Raw genomic sequence first — 22265 nt, forward strand, 5'->3', positions numbered from 1 at the left:
TGTTAATTTCAAATGAAATTAACAAAACATTGAAAGGATTTACATGAATAAATATGGTGTCACGTCCTGACCAGTAAAAGGGGTTATTTGTCATTGTAGTTTGGTCAGGGCATGGCAGAGGGTGTTTGTTTTGTGTGTTTTGGTGCTTTTGGTTTAGGTTCTATGTTTTAATCTAGTTTTCTATTTCTTTTGGCAATGATCTCCAATTAGAGGCAGCTGGTTGTCGTTGTCTCTAATTGGAGGCCATATTTAGTTGTGTTTGTTTTTTCAGTTGTGTTTTGTGGGTGGTTATTTCCTGTATAGCCTGGGAGCCTTATTGAACTGTTTTCGTCGTTTGTTTATTTTGTTTAAGTGTTTTCTTTAAATTAAGAAGATGAGCACTTTACCCGCTGCGCCTTGGTCCAATCCTTACGACGCCTATGACAGAACCACCCACCAAGCAGCGGGGATTGGAGCACAGAGGAGAAGGATCACGACCAAGAAAACACTTAAACAAAGGCAGAACGACGTTTCTGGGAGAGGAAATTAAGGGAGCTACATGAGGCCGAGAGGCATCCCCACAAAACATTTTTTTTGTGGGGGGGGGGCACACGGGGAGTTGGGCAGAGTCAGAGTGGAGACCTGAGCCAACTCCCAGTGCTTATTATGGGGAGCGACGGATCAAGCAAGCACCTTGTTACGCAGAAATGCGCACTGTGTCGCCCATACGCACGCACAGTCCGGTGTGGCCAGTAAGGGCTCCGCAGCGTTGCTGGGCGAGAGTTGGCCGGCAGCCAGGAAGAAGTGCGCCGGCACAACGGATCTGGTCTCCAGTGCGTCTCCTCGGCCCAGTTTACCTTATGCCTGCTCTACGCACAGCAGCCTTCATTCCCCAGCACAGCCCTGAGCCTCCAGCGACGCTCCCCAGCCAGGGGCCTTTAGCGATGCCGCGCAGCCCAGAGTCTTCTGAACGGGAGCTACGCCCAGAGCCACCTCCATAGTGGGAGGATTGGCAAGGGGGGGGTGTAGCACAGGGACCGTCAACGACTGTCCCTTCCCTCCCTTTAAGTTTGGGGTTGTTTTGTGGGGTTGTTGTTTTTCAGGTGCATTCGGGGTCTGCACCTTTGAGGGGGGGGTACTGTCACGTCCTGACCAGTAAAAGGGGTTATTTGTCATTGTATTTTGGTCAGGGCGTGGCAGGGGGTGTTTGTTTTGGTGTTTTTGGTTTAGGTTCTATGTTTTAATCTAGTTTTCTATTTCTATGTTGGGGTTTTGGCAATGACCTCAAATTAGAGGCAGCTGGTTGTCGTTGTCTCTAATTGGAGGCCATATTTAGTTGTGTTTGTTTCACTTGTGTTTTGTGGGTGGTTATTTTCTGTATAGCCTGGGAGCCTTATGGAACTGTTTTCGTTGTTTGTTTAAGTGTTTTCTTTAAATAAATTAAGAAGATGAGCACTTTACCCGCTGTGCCTTGGTCCAATCCTTATGACGCCTATGACATATAGAAAAATATTTTGACACTTTGAGACAGTACATTTCGTTGGAATTTTACTATCTTACTGCCCCTCCTGTTTCTAATGTCTAAACAAAGCATTGAAAAAATAAAGGTGGAATTCCACAAAAAAAAAAATCTCCACTGGCCCTTATCATCAATCAATATTTAGGCTATAAACATTTTGCATTTATAAACCATTAATTGGATGAGAAACACAGTTTTTATGTTTTGATGCTGCCTTTTCCATGCATTTTAAAACCCCCGAAAGTATTTTCACAACAATCTCTTCACACCAATATTCAGGTTGAAGAACCACTTTGGGTGTTTTAGAATACTTCATTTCTATTTTAAACCACATTCTGAGTATTAAAACATTTACATTGGGTTTATATTCAAAACACCAGATCTCAGCTTAGGTGCAATACTTTTCATGGTTTTATTACACAAGCATGGTGTTTTGAGTCTTTCTATTTTTAGGGTTGTTCTACATAGCAGACAATGTCAAAAGACAACTAAAACCCACCCAGCCCTCAGCACAAAACTCTTCCTCATATGCAAAGTGACATAATTTTTCATGCCATGGCTGCTTTAACACAACCACCCCAATTTAGCAGGCATGTAAACATTCACATGCTCCAGAACTTATGTATAATTTCAGCCAGTAGTTTTGAAAGTGCTGCTCACAGCTCTGACACACACACACACACACACACACACACACACACACACACCCCATCAGACATGCCACCAGGGGTCTTTTCACAGTCCCCAAATCCAGAACAAATTCAAAAAAGCATACAGTATTATAGAGCCATTATTGCTTGGAACCTTTCATCTCATATTGCTGAAATGAACAAGAAACCTGGTTTAAAAAACAGATAAATCAACACCTCACAGCACAACGCCTCTCCCCTATTTGACCTAGATAGTTTGTGTGTATGCATTGATATGTAGGCTGTGTGTGCCGTTTTTAAATGTATGTAGTTCTGTCCTTGAGCTGTTCTTGTCTATTAATGTTCTGTATTATGTCATGTTCTGTGTGGACCCCAGGAAGAGTAGCTGCTGCTTTTGCAACAGCTAATGGGGATCCTTTTTGTGTACTACATCATCCAATTGTGTACTATGTCATCCATTTCGTATGATATGTTGTGAATCCAATTTGGACAATATGTTACGAATGTGTTGTGCTCGAGGGCAGAAACACAGGCTCTACAATGTGCTGGGCTACCTAGTTGCAAAACCGGCGACTGTCGTGCAAATGAAAAAAGGTTGTCATTATAGGCTAAAGAGGAGATGCAAATAAGATTCAATGCCAATTGGTTTGCATGAAATAGCCTGGGCTAGCGTGATAAGCTATCGGCTTAACATTCATGCATCGCTCTCACTCAGCAAAATAACGGCTACAGGACATCATGGAAAAATGCCAGCAGCCCATCTTTAAAACCAGTGACTTTGACATGACAACACACCTGTTTATTTAAGCAATAAGGCCCGAGGGGGTGTGGTACATGGCCAATATACCACAAACCCCTGAGGTACCTTATTGCTATTATAAACTGGTTTCCAACGTAATTAGAGTAGTAAAAAGACATGTTTTGTCATACCCGTGGTATATTGTCTGATATACCACGGCTGTCAGCCAATCACCATTCAGTGCTCTGAGGCATAAACAAATTCACTGTCCAAATATCAACTGTAAAGTCAACTGTAAACAACAATGCACACTGTCCTTAGAAAGCATGCATTTTGGATAGTTAATCTGTCTGTTTTGGATGTGATAAATCTTCAATGAAATGCATAGGTTACTGGTTGAATCAACGTTGTTTCCACGTCATTTCAACCAAAAACATCTATGCGTGATGTTGAATCAAGTGGAAAACTCATTGTATTTGCAAAAAGTAATCAAGGGTATTTGTATTTTTTTAACCTACATTTTCACCTAAATCCTAAATAAGTGAAATTGTGCGGGGATTTCACGGTGAATTCACAATAGTTGACAGCTCAACCAAATGTAAATCAAAACTAGACGTTGAACTGACGTCTTTTCCCGGTAGGTTGCAACGTCCATAATACTAGAAATTCACAAAATACACTGCGACCGCTAACAATCACACTAATATTGCAACAAATAAGCTTCAGGACAACTTTGTTTTCGTGAGCTCAAGCGGAGCACCTTGAGGATTTGGTAACCAGGGGAATGTCTTCCCTACCATCCTCCAGCAGACGGTCCACATCAACCACGCGGATACATTGCAATTACAAGGCTTCTAGCAACAATGTAGAGCCAAGTCGATAGTAAATGTATCCAACCCACCTGATGAGCAGTGGTGGGCGCTTCATTCACAGTGGGCGACGGTGTCGATCCTTCCATCGATACTGGAGTGATTGGGATTGGAGAAGAAGCCATGATCCAGTCTCCTTCACAACCCGTTCGCGCTGTCACTTTTCCCGGGTCTCTTTACCATTCGGTCCCAGCGCAGCGGTGGAGACCGTGGCTGCACTGTCAACGTTCCAGGCCGAACACACGGGTTTCTGTCTGGCCTCACAATCTAGATACGAACCCCAAAACGTCCTGTGGCTGTGCTTGCTTGTAGCGTGGAGTCAGTGCCAGTCCAGAATGACGTTTCCCGGAGTGTGAGTGTTGTGTGTTTGTGTTTATGTGCGCGTGCTGCAGCAGCACATCTCTGCCTCTCCAGCAACTGCCGCTATTTTATCAGAGATGGTCTGTTTTTGTTTTGTTTCTGCCCCTCTCCCTCTCTCCCTCTCTCCTTCTCTCTTTCAATGCTGTTCTCCTGTGTCTCTGAAGAGGCTACAACGCTCGCGCACGCACAGTTCTGATGGGAGTGAGTGAGCATTGTTGGATTAGAAACTGTGACATATTTCAAAATCATATTCAGCTTGCTCTGTATGGACGCGGAATACACAAATCATTCATTGACATTATTTTATGCAGTTGCATCAGGACAAATGTTTTATGTAAACAAAAAAATCTAAAACAAACAACCCACTGGGCACACAAACGGTGATTCACCGTTACCATAACGTTGTTTCCACTTAATTTCAATGCAATTAGTTGAACCAACGTGGAATAGACGTTGAATTGACATTTGTGACCAGGAAAACAAACGTGTGCTTTCTTCATCAATGAAACAGCACATAGAGCTTACTGCACACTTAATGCGACAAATATGATTCACTTGCGCTGACTTTTAATCCAAATGAATACATTTTGAGACTAACACCAGCACTATTGGTCTACTGCAGTCTCTAAGAAAGAGCTAGAATATAAGACAGAAACGCCCCTAAACCTGCATGCGCTATGCTATTATTGAAAGATGTATTTTATGACTGGGTCTGTAGGGACTATGGTGGGTTGTAACTCAAGGACAGCCTCAGCCTCTCCACCCACAATTTGTCACAGGGGACACTGAAGGGTGTATCTGGGATGGGGGTGGGGCTGGTGTCCCAGCTGGTGACAGTTTATTGGTCAGGGACTGAGTAATGAGTAGTGATTTAGAGCAGGCCTTCTTTACACTATTGATGACACAAACAAGGTTCAGGAGAGATATTTGTGCTGTGTAAAGAGACAGATCTAGATTCAAATCTCTCTTTAAGAGATGTCTAGGTCGTGTGGGTGGGCCGTCATTGTAAATAAGAATGTGTTCTGAACTGATTTGCCTAGTTAAATAAAGGTTCAATTAAAAACTAAAAACAGCTCTCCCACACCACAGGTGCGTTCAGTTCGCTAGAACGTTTGCTACGTAGTGGAAAGGTTTGTACTGAACAACACGTTTCCCCAAAACGACTGATCCCGACCCAGCACCGGCCCCAGTTTCTCGTTTCCTGGTTCCCGATTCCTGTTTTTCTCAGGCCCACAGTCCCAGCACCAACCCCTGGTTTTCCAGCCCTGGTACCAGCAGGATTTCCAACCCGGACCCAACACCAACCCAGGATTTTCCCGGTCCTAGCCCCAACACCAGCACCAACCCTGGACGTAGCACCGACCAACCACAACTGCCAACTCAGACCCAACCCCTTGTCCTCCCCTCCCCTCCCCCAACACAAAGACACTAACACACCGTCAACCACCCCACCAGACTAACCAAGACTGATTGACTGGCTGACAAATTGATGGACTGATGATCGTTACATGTTATTTGAACAAATGCATTTCATGTTTTTTGCTCAACTTAATTTGTTTAGACATTTTTACATGTAATGAATTTTGGAAAAACCAAATGAATTGGCGTTTCCCCAAAACGTTCTTGTACGTTTGTTTGTTAAAATAGCCACACATTTTGTGAATCATTGCATTAATCAAGTGTGCAACACTATGTGCAATATGGTTTAGATGAGAAGCTCCTGTATAGTTTGAATTTCTATCCTTATTTTCTTTGTCTATATACTATGGTATTTATGGTATGTTTATAGCTGCACATTTGCTGCATCAGAGAGGAAGAGAGGGTTTAGGCCGCTCAAAATCAGTCCACGAAAATAAGACCACAAAGTGAGGATTTTTTGTTGTTGTTGTATGGAGGTCAATGAGAGTGTCGAATTTGGTCAACAAAATGTTTTATAGCTCATTTGCTACGTCGCTTCGCAATGGTTAGCTTGTTATGAATGCACTCATATAAATGGGCGCACGTGGCATTTCAGCAACAACAACAAAAAAGACTATCGGAGTTGTGCCTGTTGTTCACGCGCATATCTGCCCTTTCATTGGCTAGAATGGCCCCACCTGATCTCGCTTCTTCACACCTGCTTTCAATCTTTGAGGACATGCATTTCCATTCTTAAAGTGGTCACTCGATTATTTTGTCAATATAATAGACAATCTTTGGCTGCATTCATAACCAAGTGGGAGGTGGGAATTTACAAGTTGTGAAGTCATAAATACCAGTTGGATGCATTCACGTGCTTTGAACTCATTGAGAAACGTTAATAGCACAGGAGGTTGGTGGCACCTTACTTGGGGAGGACGGCACATGGTCATGGCTGGAGCGGAATAAGTGGAAAGGTATCAACAACAAACACGTGGTTTCAATGATTTCCATGTGTTTGATGCCATTCCATTTGCGCCGTTATTGTGAGCCGTCCTCTCAGCAGCCTCCACTGACTAACAGCCAACAAGCTGCGATAACCATAAACTAAATGTACAGCTATCATGCTTGTAAACAAATTATAGAGTTAAAAAAATGAATAGATAGATTTTATAAATAATGTTTTGTTGTTACATTTAACTGGTAATTTCCTTAATAGGTGGGAGCAGTCGGAGCTCTGGGATGATAGATGAGTGTTCCACTAGTAATTACCAGTTTGAAGGCCATTCAAGTGGATTTTTCCTACTCGTATGTGGTAAATTCCTCCTTCCCACTTGGTTACGAACGCAGTATCACACATGAAGCAGGTATATACAGTACCAGTCAAAGGTTTGGACACACCTACTCATTCCAGGGTTTTTCTTTATTTTTACTATTTTCTGCATTGTAGAATAATAGTGAAGACATCACAACTATGAAATAACACATATGGAATCATGTAGTAATCAAAAAAGTGTTAAACAAATCAAAATATATTTTAGATTCTTTAAAGTAGCAACCCTTTGCCTTGATGACAGCTTTGCACACTGTTGGCATTCTCTCAACCAGCTTCATGATGTAGTCACCTGGAATTCATTTCAATTAACAGGTGTGCCTTGTTAAAAGTTAATTTGTGGAATTTCTTTCCTTAATGCGTTTGAGTGATATACAGAATGATATACAGAAGATAGCCCTATTTGGTAAAAGACCAAGTCCATATTATGGCAAGTAATGCTCAAATAAGCAAAGAGAAATAGCAGTCCATCATTACTTTAAGACATGAAGGTCAGTCAATGCGGAACATTTCTTTTCAAGTGCAGTTGAAAAAACCATCAAGCGCTATGATGAAACTGGCTCTCATGAGGACCGCCACAGGAAAGGAAGACCCAGAGTTACCTCTGCTGCAGAGGATAAGTTCATTAGAGTAACCAGCCTCAGAAATTGCAGCCCAAATACATGCTTCACAGAGTTCAGTAACAGACACATCTCAACATCAACTGTTCAGAGGACACTGCATGAATCAGGCCTTCATGGTCGAATTGCTGCAAAGAAACCACTACTACTAAAGGAAACTAATAATAAGAAGAGACTTGCTTGGGCCAAGAAACACGAACAATGGACATTAGACCGGTGGAAATCTGTCCAAACAGGACAATGACCCAACACACCTCCAGGCTGTGTAAGGGCTATTTGACCAAGAAGGAGAGTGATGGAGTACTGCATCAGATGACCTGGCCTCCACCCAATTGAGATGGTTTGGGATGAGTTGAACCGCAGAGTGAAGGAAAAGCAGCCAACAAGTGCTCACCATATGTGGGAACTCCTTCAAGACTGTTGGAAAACCATTCCAGGTGAAGCTGGTTGAGAGAATTCCAAGAGTGTGCAAAGCTGTCATCAAGGCAAAGGGTTTGAAAAATCTAAAATATATTTTGATTTATTTAACACTTTTTTTTTTACAACATGATTCCATATGTGTTATTTCATAGTTTTGATGTCTTCACTAATTTTCTACAATGTAGAAAATAGTAAAAATAAAGAAAAACCTTTGAATGAGTAGGTGTGTCCAAACTTTTGACTGGTTCTGTATATGTATGGCTTTGACCACACCAGATCCAAGGCTAGTGTAAACATAAACAATTCAAATCTGATGTTGAAGAGAACTAGATCCCACTAGACACATTTTATTCATGTAAATCCACCCATTGATAAGCCCCTCTCTCCTTCACCTCTGTGAAAGTGTCAGAGACAGGGGGAGGGGTGGTAGCCTAACCCTATAGTCTGGGACAGGACGACCAGCCTCCACCCGAACATAGAGGAGAGGGAGAATGACTCTTCTCCTATCACCGGTAATGGAGACAGATGGATATATAGGTTATGTGTGTTGGACAGGAGCTGAGGGCGATAGGCTATAACATCTCTGACACCCTCGCTTTGTGCACAGGGGCATTGTCATGATGAAACAGGAAAGGACCTTCCCCAAAATGTTGCCACAAATTTGGAAGCACACAATCGTTGAGAATGCCTTTGTATGTTGTAGAGTTAAGATTTCCCTTCACTAAGGGGAACTAAGGGGCCTAGCTCGAACCATGAAAAACATCCCTAGAACATTATTCCTCCTCCACCATATGTGTCATCCAATGACGGTGCCACGTTGAAAGTCACTGACCCCTTCAGTAAAGGCCATTCTACTGCCAATGTTTGTCTATGGAGATTGCATCGCTGAGTTTTGTATATTTAGTGTATGTCCTCCCCATCCCTAATATCCAATTCCAAAGCTGCTACAGATGTACGATCTTAATTCGAAATGCAGGAAATGTGAAAAGTTTAGTGTATTTTAGGTTTAAAAGATTTCTGAAGTTTGTAATTTCCATTGTGAAATTTCAGACTTGATTTTCCCTTACGAAAAGATATCAACCCCTACAAAAATGTCCATTAATTATAATCCACATAATAATTCACATTTCCTGTTCCTGCAGGATTATTTTCCTGATGTAGCAAACTGGCTCAAATGAAGATCCTACATCTGTAGCTACTCCCTACTGTGCTGGCTGGCTGGACGTTGTCCAGATTGATGTGTTCATTACAGCACTATGTCAGAATTACATTTGGGGCTATTATACCCATGCGAATTTGATCGAATCACCGAGGTGGGATCGTGGAAGGTCACGACTGGGCGTAATGGGAGCCGCCATGGTAACGCTGAATGTTTTCTTTCTGAGTCATGGTACTTCTATGGCCATCACATTACTGTTGATGTGGAGGAGTATACAATGTCCAGTCCCAACTCTGATTTGCTACTCATGCCATCAGGGACAAGTAGGAGGGTGGTACCCCAGCTTTACCACAGATCTAGGATCAGCATACCCTAACCCGAATCCTAACCTTAACCACATTATCTGATTCTGTATCAGTGGTTAGAGGCAACTTCTACTTAATCCCCTCTGTGGTGCATTAGGACCTACGGGCAGAACCTGATTGGATTATTGGCCCAGTGGGCGGGGTCTGATGTTGTAAAGGGACAGGAGAGATAATTGAAAGAGGATTATCTAATATTCTAGGAAGCAGGAAGAGAAGAGTGGCTCCTGAGTGGTGCAGCGGTCTAAGGCACTGTGTCTCAGTGCTAGAGGCGTCACTACAGACCCTGGCTCGATATCAGGCTGTATCACAACCGGCCATGATTGGGAGTCCCATAGGGAAGCACACAATTGACCCAGTGTCATTAGGGTTTGGCCATGGTAGGCCGTCATTGTAAATAAGAATTTGTTATTAAATGACTTGCCTAGTTAAATAAAGGTTAAATAAATAAAAGCAACCAGAGAAAGGAAGACATAAACCTTGTTAAACTGAAAGTGAGATGTCTGTATTCATGAGAGATACAGTATATCAGAGCCAATGAATCCTTATTGACTAGACGAACACCTCTCAGCTCTTATTCACTGAAATGCTGTGAGACTTGAGCAGAAAACCATTAGCTAACCTACTGTATGTCGTCCATTGGACGCTACCCATCCCCTATAGAATCTAAATGTTCATCACAGGACCTCCATGTCATATATCTGGGCAGAGAGAAACAGGGTCTATTTTTACATAGTGGTTGGTTGGAATGACTCAGTTCACCTGTCAGTGAGCGTCACACTGAGGTGCCCTCTCAGCCAGAAGAACCTCGATGGGCCTGGGGATAGAGAGGAGAGGATAGAGAGAGTGTGTGTGTGTGTGTGTGTGTGTGTGTGTGTGTGTGTGTGTGTGTGTGTTCACTTTTGCACTTGTGGATTCCAATACAAACGTCATTGACGAGTCATCTGATTTGAATGTGACTGAAGTGGGTCTGGTTTTGTGGACGCTTGGAAGTGGAAAATATTTACCTAATGCCCATTGCCAGTGGGCAGAATCACCTGTAACCTCTGTAGAGTCACTACTGGCCTGCTGTCTGAATGAGTTAGACTTATACCAACATTAATTCTGTACAAATAGTTACATAGCCCAATGCTAGAGTATAGAAAATGGCTGAATGGAATCTAATGGGAAAAGGAATGGGATAAGCCTCACTGATTAAGGTCATGAGTTGGATGCCCTTTGACCTTTAATCAGTGATACAGATGTGGCCCATCTATGAGAGAGCGATAGAGCGGAAGGGAAGAAAACAAAACATATTTTGACAAGTGTGCTGAGATTTAAGAGAGGAAAGGGAGAGAAGATTACAATTTGGTCCCCATCTTTCAAAATGTATTTCTGCCCATCATGACGTGAGCCATCAATCAACAGTTGTATTGAGAGCATTTTTCCAGTGCTTTGCATGCTATTAGTGAGAGATGGTGATTCAAAATGCTTAACAGGAAAAATTATCTGTAATCTGGTAGGCTCACTGAGTTACACACACACAGCAGAGAGAGATAAAACCCCTTCCATTAGAGAGGAAGTACACAGCGCATCACTTCCACGTTTTTCCATCACAACACAGGTTACCAGGCGGTTCCCAGACTCTCTACACAGGAAAAACACCCCTCACAACAACACAGCCTGGATGGAACCATAGTGTGCTATTCATCATATGTTTTGGATGGAGAGGAGTTGGGTCATATATGGTATATGGTAATAATGTGTAACTATCTCACCACTTTCATGAGGAAAATGTATTCTGGAAATAGAAACAGAAATGGTTTGTATTTGTTCAAGCAATACTATAAGAATTGGTTCATACCAGGTAGAAACACTTAATGTTCTGCTTGAATACTATGTCATTGCAGGGAACATTGTAACAGCAACAAGAGATACTGCACCAACTCTCTTCAGAAGTGTGGAAAGGTACAAGTCAGTGATACACTGAAATACCAAACCATTAAGACTTCTCACTTGATTTCACATCGCTATGGCTCTCTGCCATTATCTCACAGCCAGTGTGACAGTACAACTCTTCAATTTGAGTGGAACTGACACTACTGTCTGATTTGTGCCTCTCTCCTCATACCCTCGGACAGAGGAACAGTGTGATTGTGGGAGCAGAGCAGTCCCCCATCGACAAACTTATGATGAACAAATGAATAACTGTGTGGTACACTGCATTAACCCTGCACTTGATGCACCTTTCTCATTTAAACAATGTACATTTAAATGTTAAATTTACCAAATCCAGTAATTATTTGTCTGACTTCTGTGTTTTTTCCCTCTTGTTGAGTTATGTGCTGTCCATAACAGCAGCACCTGAAAGTAGGCAGTATGGTAACATATACCACAGGCTTTTGTAACATGACTAGGTTGACTTTATAAACTGAGCCACCATTCAACACATGCTGATACACAGTAGGTCATTTTATGGAACATCAGCACGTCATACATTTACATCATTTAACAGACACTCTTACCCCAAGCAACTTACAGTAGTGAGTGCATACATTTTAATACTGGTCCTCCCTGGGAATCCAACCCACAACCCTGGCATTGCAAGCACCATGCTCTACCAACTAAGCTACAGAGGAATGTGTGCTTTCTCCCCATGTGTCATTGTCCCAAATGGAATTTAACACATAACGTATCTTTTGTACAGTGTTATTATTTATAATGGCTTGAGATGCTAAGACAGTGGTTGTAAATTATAAATGTACTTTTTTTTCTCCTCACCTTTTTCCTAATGATTTATCAGCTAGTAGCTGTTGTTGAGCGTACAGTATGCACAGAATACAGCTATAACCAACCTGTATTACTGTCAATCAGATCAAATTAGCACAAATCATAATAACATGTCTGACAATACTATTCATTTGTCCTGCCTTAATGCTCATGACAAGCACATGCAGCGTATTGGACGACTGTAGAAAACCCATTATGATTGGTTGCCAGTACACAAAATGAGCTATCTAAAACCCAATCGGAGAACCCTTTGCTGAACCCTTTTTGGTTACAGGTAGAACCCTTTTGGGTTCAATGTTGGACCCTTTCCACAGAGGGTTCTACATGGAACAAGAAAGGGTTCTACGTGGAACCAAAAAAGGTTCTCCCTGGAACCAAAAAGGGTTATCCTATGGGGACAGCCGAAGAACCCTTTTGGAACCCTTTTTTCTAAGAGTGTACCAGACACTTGATGGTAACTGTACCACCCCTGATCATGTGACGCTTCCTTTCCAGTGTGTGTGAGGAACGTGTGCGTATGTTTTTTTTCTGGTTCAGACCCATCTGCCATCTCATTGATGTCTATAAGAGATCCACCCCGTTAAGCAGACAGGAAATGACCATTTCTTTTCAATGGTAAACAGCCTGAGTGAAATATTTTAATTTATCCACCATCATTGGTTGACGTTAGGATTATGTGTCACACTTACAGTGGCTAGCTGGGTGGAAAACTGTCCTCTCAGGGAGAATGTCACAGGACAGGAGCAGACTGGCCTGTCACTCACAGTGGACAGAGTCAACTTCTCTCTCCTTCCACAGTGGGTCTGACTTTGACAGAGGACATGTGTGGTTGTTCCTGTCACAGGACGGTGTCAAATCAGAATCACTCCTGGACACACACACTCTCTCTCTTTTTCTCTCTCTGTCGCTCTCTCTTGCTCTGTTGCTCTCTCTCACTCTGTTGCTCTCTCTCGCCGACTGTGGCTATGTGCATTAGTCACTCAATGTGTTAAATTGAGAGCCCTACAGTAATATCTCACTGAATATTTCAACTCAAAAACTCCAAGGTCAGCTTTATGTAAGCATACTTTGATTCATGAGTTGAAAGCACTGATCTATTTGATATGTAGAGGATTGATTCTGGTATTACAAACCCTCTCTCAAAGATATAGTTTTCCAGATGAGTGCTGTTCTTCCAGAATGTAACTACCACAACCAGGATATGAGTCACAAGATGTTCTTTAGATCTTATTGGCTAAAGCAAAGTGATACAATTAACAACAATTAACATCAATTACGTGTCATCCTTTCAATGGCACATCTCCACCCACAGATGCCCTGAGGAAAACCCATTTGGATTCATTTCTCTTACATTATCAATGGACCAATCACATGTAGGCTATTGCAGGTTCTAAAGTGTCACTTATGGGATTGGATCAATACATTGCATTTCTCACTACGCCACAGTGTATCAGTCAAACCTTAATGAGACACTTCAGCGAATTAAATCTACTCACATTGATTTGTCATTCAGCATGATATTTAAATTCTTAACCCCCTGCTATCCCAAAAGCTCCAAAATATCTGTTAGTCACTTCTTTTCCTTAAAGGGATAGTTCACCCAAATTACAAAGTAACATACTGGTTTGGAGACAGTGGCCAGGTAAACAAAACCAAAGCATGAATTGCTGTCTTGTCAGTATCAGGTACCAAGGTAAGACCCAAGTGCAGACTGTGTGAAGTAACAATGTTTATTGTAACAACAGGTGCATGCAAACAACAGGTCAAGGCAGACAGGGGTCAATAATCCAGAATAGAGGCCAAAGTACAGGACAGCAGGCAGGTATAAATACACAGGGGATAATGGGGAAGATGAGCGACACCTGGAGGGGGGTGGAGACAATCACAAAGACAGGTGAAACAGATCAGGGCGTGACAGTCAGACTGTTTCTAGGGTAAAGAAAACAATATATTCTCAGACTGTTTCCAGGATAAGGAAACCAATATGACATTTCGGTGAACTATCCCTGGTGCTCACCGAAGGTGCTGAAGTGAAAAACATAAACACTTGAGTAAGAGATACTTAACAAGATAACATATGAGTAGGTTTTATATACAGTATCTATTCCCACTATTTACCTGTCATTAGAGAAGCACGCACCAACTGTCGATGTCAGCAGAATGGAGGAGGAGTGGCTGGCTCATTACCTTGCACGTCGACCAACCTGTGAAATTCATGACTTCATTAATAGGCGTAAACAGATGGGCAGCTTTAAATAAAAGTGCAACTCAACCTCAAACTCAGCAGGCATATGCAAATATAAACCTGATCTGTCAATAACTGTATCTTAATGAGCATATTGCATTTCATATTGCTTTTCAGTGTGCACTCGCTCATTGCACTGTAGAACACACCTGAGAGTTTGATAAAGTGACGCCTTCCAACTGCACCAGTACCATAAACCTATCTCGTTTAAACTGTGTAGGCCTTTAGCCAACCACCAGGCTATGTATGTGTATGTATTAGACCTCGCCTCACCGTTGGTTGGTGGCTAGTTCAGAGTGGTATTGGGGCAGGGGGGTGGGGTACTCTGGTAAAGACCTCCTGATATAGAATGACCTGTATGCCTCCATAACTCCCTTTTATGGCATGGACAGTTACATAATAGAATGATGTGGTAGATTAACCTAAATAACGTTTCTGACAGGAAGGACTAGTCTAGTATTAAGTCGTAGAATTTAGAGCGGCTGTGAAAGACTAATGGTTTCAATAGGTCAACGTTGTGTGGCTATTTGGTCAATTCTGACCCCTGCTGCAGGCTCGAAGAAAGTACAACAACAAAAGACTAACGCCTCGATCACACCAACAGTATTATTGCAGTGTGGTACACCAGAAGTTGCCTTCGCCTTGCAGCATTGCGTTGCAGAGGCAGCTGCAGGGTGGTGCTTACGTTGGATTTATCGAACGTATGCATCAAACTGTATGTCTACATTGCTTGACAGAAATGGTTGCACACAAATCCAGATGATGCTGCGTACCATTTTGCGCAAAAGGACTGTCGGTGTGATCAAGGCGGTAAAGCATGGTAGTTCTTGGAGTGCATGGAGGGTGGCGCTGCTTCTCAAATCCACCACCCGTTTGCACGGAAATCTGCGCTTGAAACTCTTCTCTGTGGCGCATTGCTGGATGTCTTTCAGCATCTTCAGAACACAGTAGCTAGCCTGTTAGCTAGAGCTTCCAAAGATATGAGCCGTAAAAGAAACCACAGTTTTACCGAAACAAGCCTTTCTCCCGACCCTCAAAACGCATTCATGGACACGCCGGTGTCCGCAGCGCGACCCGATGAAGATTTATTGGAATTCGAGCCCGACGAGGAGCTACTCTGCTCGGTGAGCGACATCACCGAACACCTTGGGAGAAACATAACAGTGGTGCTGGAGACGGCGTTGTCCGAAATCAGGAAAATGGTCAGCGTCAGGATACGGGTTCTGAAAATGGAGCTTCGGGAGAAAACGGACGAAATCGAAGTCTTAAAAACGAGACTAGAGGTGCAAATAGACGGAAGGGACCCGTATCCTGGAGGAATGACCACCGAGGTTTCATCTGTATTCAGGAAAGCAGACTTCCATTCAGGCAGCAAACACAACAACAACGACCACAAGAAAGCCAAACCAGCCATGCCTGGCGTGAAGAAAGAAAACATTAATGCCATTTGCGACTATCTGATGAAAGATAAGAATTCACGGGGTGCTGAAACGGACAGCGACCCGAGCAATCCTTCGTCTGGTAGCGACAGGGACAGCCGCCACGATCCCCAGCCGCACTCCCTCAACCACCTGTGGCCGGACAGCGGCATCCCTGACGCGGGGCACGGGGACGGGGAATCGGACTCGGCCACGGATGACATATTTGACATGTCGCTACCATCAGGAAGCAAGCGGATCCATGACTATGAGTGGATGACTGGGGTGGAGTACACGTCGGATTTGAAAGGTAACCTCATCAATAATTCACTGCACCAATTCATCACTAACCTCATCAATCACCCACTGTACCAATCAATCATTGCTAATATTAACATTGGCAATGGAGTAGGGGTGAACTTTGGAATTTATATGCTGATGTTATCCAGTCCTGCCACATTGCATGTGTCTATGTTTCTATGTATAGAACCTCTGTACCTTTCTATAAATGGGTGTGAACACAAACCATATGTTTGTTTTCTGAGGTATGAGGGACCCTAAATCGGAGAGTGCCAAAACACCAGATGAGGAAGATGATGAAGAGGGTGACGAGTCAAAAGAAGAAAGGAATGCTGGATTGGAGCATCCCCCAGCCCCTCTCTCCCATGACACAAACAGCCCTGACTTTCCCCTGCACCCCCAGGGCTCTCCAGCAGGGGAGGGGGACAGCTCTTTGGAGGCCCATGTGGATCGACTTGAACCGGGTGAGAGAGGAGATAGATGTCCTAGTTGACACACGTAAACATTTGCATCCTATACATCGTTCATTTTTGATCTCTCATCATCGTCTTTCTTTGTGCCGTGCGTTTTGATGATTGTTTTAGTGATTTTCTGCAGCCGTCTAACCGATCCTTATTGTCTTTGGCTGCATGTTCCTATTGCACGCTGGTGACCTAGAGGACAGAGTGCAATAACCATAATCGTTACATTTGTCTACTCTGTTCACAGGGCAGCAGTTTACCTCCCACACATACCTCTGCCCACTGTGTGGAACCTTCTGCCCCGACTCCTTGTTCCTAGAGGAGCACCTCAAACTGATACACGGTGACACCACCGGCACCCACAGCGCCCTGCAGTCCACCTCCGTTGCTCCCCTCACTCTGGGAGAGGGTAGCAGTGACTCCAAGCGGGGGTTGGCGGGCGTTGAAGGAGGGAGCATTCCGGCTGGAGCTAGGGGGATGGGCCTAGCAAGAGGAGGAGGAGGAGGAGTAGGGACGAGGGAGAAGAAAGTGGAAGGGGGTTACGAGTGTGGAGATTGCGGCCGCCATTTCAACTACTTGGGCAACCTGCGGCAGCACCAGCGCATTCACACGGGGGAGAAGCCCTTCATATGCCCAGAGTGTGGGGAGAAGTTCCGGCACGCTGCCCGATTGAAGAGTCACCGGCTGGGGCACAACGGAGGCCAGAGCCCCTTCCCCTGCCCCCAGTGTGGGAAGGGCTTCCCGGTGCTCTCCGGCTTAAAGAGACACCAGCGGGTACATACGGGGGAGAGTCCCTACGCGTGCCAGCAGTGTGGGCGGCGCTTCAAGGAGCTGGGTAACCTGTACACCCACCAGAGGATTCACAGTGGTGCCACGCCCTACTGCTGCCAGCAGTGTGGGAGGAGCTTCCGCCACCTGGGCACCTACAAGAGCCACCGCTGCACCCCCACACAGTGACAATCTACACCGTTACCTTGAAGCTAGGCTGGCTAACTGCTAAGTCTAGCCTAGCCATCACAGGAGCCTATTGATATGCTGTTAACTGAGGCAGGAACATTGTCTGAGTCTAAAGACAAGCCTCGTATGGACTTAAAAGGGAGGGAGACTGTGCCATGATGAAGAAGAGGTCAAAGGGCATCCTGATGAAAGCCATGGCCTCGTTCAAATACTACAAAACACATAATTCCCTCTTCGGCTCCCTTCCTTGAAGTAATCACTCATCTAATAATAATAATACTTTTAATATATATAGCGCTTTTCATGACAAACAAGAATCCCAAGTTGCTTTGAAAACAAAAACAAATGTAGGGATCTGGCGTTCCTGATGGTCTTCCACAGCTTCAGATGTCTAGGCAGTTCAGAAAGGCAACCGGTAGCAGTAGCTTAAGTGGCAGGAGTGTTGATGATACAGACAGGCAGAGAGAAACATCAGTCAGATACTGGTAGACAGGCCTGGAGCTCTTCATCAGAGAGCCAGGGAGAATCATCAGTCAGATACTGGTAGACAGGCCCAGAGCTCTTCATCAGAGAGGGAGAATCATCAGTCAGATACTGGTAGACAGGCCTGGAGCTCTTCATCAGAGAGGGAGAATCATCAGTCAGATACTGGTAGACAGGCCTGGAGCTCTTCATCAGAGAGGGAGAATCATCAGTCAGATACTGGTAGACAGGCCTGGAGCTCTTCATCAGAGAGGGAGAATCATCAGTCAGATACTGGTAGACAGGCCCAGAGCTCTTCATCAGAGAGGGAGAATCATCAGTCAGATACTGGTAGACAGGCCTGGAGCTCTTCATCAGAGAGCCAGGGAGAATCATCAGTCAGATACTGGTAGACAGGCCTGGAGCTCTTCATCAGAGAGGGAGAATCATCAGTCAGATACTGGTAGACAGGCCTGGAGCTCTTCATCAGAGAGGGAGAATCATCAGTCAGATACTGGTAGACAGGCCTGGAGCTCTTCATCAGAGAGGGAGAATCATCAGTCAGATACTGGTAGACAGGCCTGGAGCTCTTCATCAGAGATTCAGGGAGAATCATCAGTCAGATACTGGTAGACAGGGCCAGAGCTCTTCATCGATCACTCAAATGTATTTACAAAGCCCCTTTTTACATCAGCAGGTGTCACGAAGTGCTATACAGAAACCCAGCCTAAAACCCCAAACAGCAAGCAATGCAGATTTAGAAGCACGGTGGCTAGGAAAAACTCCCTAGAAAGGCGAGGAACCAGAGGAACCAGGCTCTTCTGGCTGTGCCGGATGGAGATTATAAGAGTACATGGCCATTAAGACCAGATCGTTCTTCAAGATGTTCAAACGTTCATAGATGACCAGCAGGGTCAAATAATAATCACAGTGGTTATAGAGGGTGCAACAGGTCAGCACCTCAGGAGTAATTGCCAGTTGGCTTTTCAAAGCCGAGCATTCAGAGGTCGAGACAGCAGATGCGAGAGAGGGAGTCTAAACAGCAGGTCCGGGACAAGGTAGCACGTCCGGTGAATTGGTCAACAGTTGAAACTGGATCAGCAGCAGGACTAGGTGGACCAGGGACAGGAACAGCCAGGAGTCAGGCCAGGTAGTCCTGAGGCATGGTGAGCATGGTGCTAGGGATCAGGTCCTCTGTGAGGGGAGAGAGAGCAAGGGGCATGTTGTCTCCTCTGTAAGTAGCTAGGCTGGATCGTCCACTGTCAAAGTGTAACACCCACCTGGGCGATGCTTCGGCGGCTATAAAAGCAACAGAAAAGACCGACGCACCTCAACAGTAGTCTGGAACAGAGGTGAGTTTCTGCCATTCCCTCACACCGCAGTCCACATCAATATTTACAGAGCTCTCTGCCTAGGCGACCTCACGGCACCACGGCAACCCCGGGAACTCTGACATGTCAGATCTGTGATTACTTCAAGGAAGGAAGGATGCATTTTAGTAGTATAGCCTTTTGGGAAGAGGACGCACACTAACAGAACAGTGTGACTGCTGCCACCATGTGGACTTTCTATGTTACTGCACAAATGAAGCTTCACGGTGGCTCTGTCGAGGGCTGACTACGTTTTAACCTCATTTACCTACCAATGACTTCTGTCCAGAGCAGATGAGTTGGCATTTTATCATTTGTAATAACTATGCTGTAACCTGTATTACTGATATTATATTCTTTACACGTTGTTGGTATGTCCACCTGCATGATGATGACGACATGTCATAAGTTATTGTGAAGTGATATCTGTAGTCTACCCCTTTCAGATTCACCCCTCGGTTAACAGGCTAGTTATCCACAGAGGTTCAGGAAAACGTTCAGTTCAAGGGCAAGGATGTACCAGTAAATAATAAACCCCTCTTTTCTCTGTTCACTCTAGTTGTGTAGCTAAAAGCAGTCAGGTGTTTAGAGAGCAGGGAAATGGAGGTGTCTGCATTATGATGCATTTACAAGACATTACCACAGTCATGTTAGTGCACCATTATCATAACATGGGGAATATTTCAATAATGCTATGCAAAGAACAATATTAAACATTCTAAAAGTTGTCCCTTCTCTCTTTCTCTCTCTCTCTCTCATTTATATATATATATATATGGCTCTGGCTAAAAATATTCCCAATACTGTATGTGAATGTTGAACACATATAAAGAATCACCAACTTGTCAGACTGTTTCGGTAAACAATGAGTATAAAAACGCTAGATGTGAAATGCTAATCATTGGCCGGCTGCATTCTAATAAACATTCTTATGCGGTGCTTGTGTTGTGGATGTACTTTTCCGCATCACTTCCTCCATTGACGAAGACATCCTGACACATTTTACATCTACATTTGAGTCATTTAGCGGACGCTCTTATCCAGAGTGACTTACAGTTAGTGCATTTCTCTTAAGATAACTAGGTGGGACAAACAAATATCTCAGTCATAGTAAGTACATTGTTCTTTTAATAAAGTAGCTATCTGCAAAGTCTTCTCGTAGGGTGTGAGAAGGAGAGAGATGGCAGGCTCCGTGTAAAGCTTACCGTTTGCTTCCCAGTGGAAACAGTTCGCCAATATACAGTGAGCTCCAAAAGTATTGGGACCGTGACACATTTTGTGTTGTTTTGGGTCTGTGCTTCAGCACTTTTAATTTGAAATGATACAATGACACTGAAGTTAAAGTGCAGACTGTCAGCTTTAATTTGAGAGTATTTTCATCCATATCGGGTGAACCGTTTAGAATCGACAGCCCGTTTTGTACGTAGTCCCCCCATTTCAGGGGACCAAAAATATTAGGACAAATTCACTTATGTGTATTAAAGTAATCAATATGTAGTATTTGGTTCCATATTCCCAGCACGCAATGACTACATCAAACTTGTGACTACAAACTTGTTGGATGCATTTGCTGTTTGTTTTGATTGTGTTTCAGATTATTTTGTACCAAATAGAAATGAATGGTAAATAATGTATTGTCATTTTGGAGTCACTTTTATTGTAAATAAGTATATAATATGTTTCTAAACACCTCTTTATGAATGTGGATGCTACAATGACTACGGATCATCCCGAATGAATCGTGAATAATGAAAGTGAGAAAGTTACACACCGGATTAGGTAGGTTACTTTCTAAGTGTAATCCGTTCCAGTTACTAGTTACCTGTCCAAAATTGTAATCAGTAACGTAACTTTTATATTACCCAAACTCTAACGTAATCTGATTACATTCAGTTAATTTTGGATTACTTTCCCTTTAAGAGGCATTAGAAAAAGACAAAAATGTATGTTACCAATTGAACAACATCTATTGCAGGATAAATCAATGTTAAGTTTACATAGCTGGCCATATATGGATTTCAAATTTCACTTTATGGGTTCGTTATGTAAGCTTCTTCTTAACCATCGCTTTCTACTACATACAATAATAAATTATATCTTTATAATAATATATATCATTTATAAGTCCAAAAATGGTTATAGCAACTACAGACTGCCCCTTTAAGTCTATCAAAAGTGTGTTAGTTTGAGCATGTGTCCATTAGGCCTCTGGATGTATTCTTTTTTATCAGCATGAATTTTATCAGCAGTCGCACCATTGGAAGACATAGCTTGGACTATAGCCAACAAAAGCCTATTCCTGCTCTTTTCCCGCGATCCATCAAACACATTTGGTGTGTCATCATAGTGGTCTCTGATTTATGGTCAGACTCACTCAGGTGCAACAAATTTAAACTCGCGCCTTTTTTCAATGCTGATTTGAATGACATTTGAGAAAACAGAGAAGTGTCAAAGATTTTTTTACGCAAACATCCTTTCTGAATTTAAAAGTAGTCCTCGAAGTAATCATCTAGTTTTCCAAAAGTATCTGTAATCTGATTACAATATTTTTGCGGATTACAGTTACCGTTTTTTGTAATCCGTTACTCCACAACCCTGCAGACACACAAATATCCGACCCCAAGACATGCTAACCTCTAGGGTCTAAACCATTAAAATAAGAAGGGAGGTTAGTATTTTGGGGAGGTATGATATTTACAGTATGCCTCTTTAACCTTCTCAGTCATCATTATTCACAATTCATTCAGGATTATCTGTAATCATGGTAGCATCCACAGACTCCAAAATGACACGATACATTATTTACCATTCATTTCTATTGGCCACAAAATAATCTGAAACAACCAAAACAAACAGCAAATACATCCAACAAGTT

The 22265-nt window shown here is 43.3% G+C and overlaps 2 protein-coding genes across 2 annotated transcripts in view; one reads left to right on the plus strand and one right to left on the minus strand.

Annotated features, from left to right (window-relative positions):
• Positions 1 to 4313, minus strand: part of ank2b (ankyrin 2b, neuronal) — a 329543-nt gene extending 325230 nt beyond the window's left edge. Inside the window, exon 1 of the mRNA XM_014206567.2 lies at positions 3789 to 4313. Within this exon, the coding sequence (XP_014062042.2) occupies positions 3789 to 3881 (93 nt within the window). The 5' untranslated portion in view covers positions 3882 to 4313. The remainder of the gene's footprint in view (positions 1 to 3788) is intronic.
• Positions 4314 to 15248: 10935 nt separating this feature from the next.
• Positions 15249 to 18651, plus strand: LOC106608579 (zinc finger protein 16-like). Its single transcript, XM_014206589.2, has 3 exons — positions 15249 to 16150; positions 16386 to 16604; positions 16849 to 18651. Exons 1-3 carry the CDS (start codon positions 15259 to 15261, stop codon positions 17556 to 17558), a joined length of 1821 nt encoding a protein of 606 aa, XP_014062064.1. The 5' UTR covers positions 15249 to 15258; the 3' UTR covers positions 17559 to 18651.
• Positions 18652 to 22265: the final 3614 nt, after the last annotated feature.

This window comes from Salmo salar, chromosome ssa07 (genome assembly GCF_905237065.1).
Source record: "Salmo salar chromosome ssa07, Ssal_v3.1, whole genome shotgun sequence".
Taxonomy (NCBI): Eukaryota; Metazoa; Chordata; class Actinopteri; order Salmoniformes; family Salmonidae; genus Salmo; species Salmo salar.

Coding starts and splice junctions, on each gene's coding strand:
- LOC106608579 (XM_014206589.2), top strand. CDS start 15,259: ATGGAGGGTGGCGCTGCTTCTCAAATCCACCACCCGTTTGCACGGAAA. Junction 16,151..16,385: donor GTACACGTCGGATTTGAAAG/GTAACCTCATCA, acceptor TTGTTTTCTGAG/GTATGAGGGACCCTAAATCG. Junction 16,605..16,848: donor TGTGGATCGACTTGAACCGG/GTGAGAGAGGAG, acceptor CTCTGTTCACAG/GGCAGCAGTTTACCTCCCAC.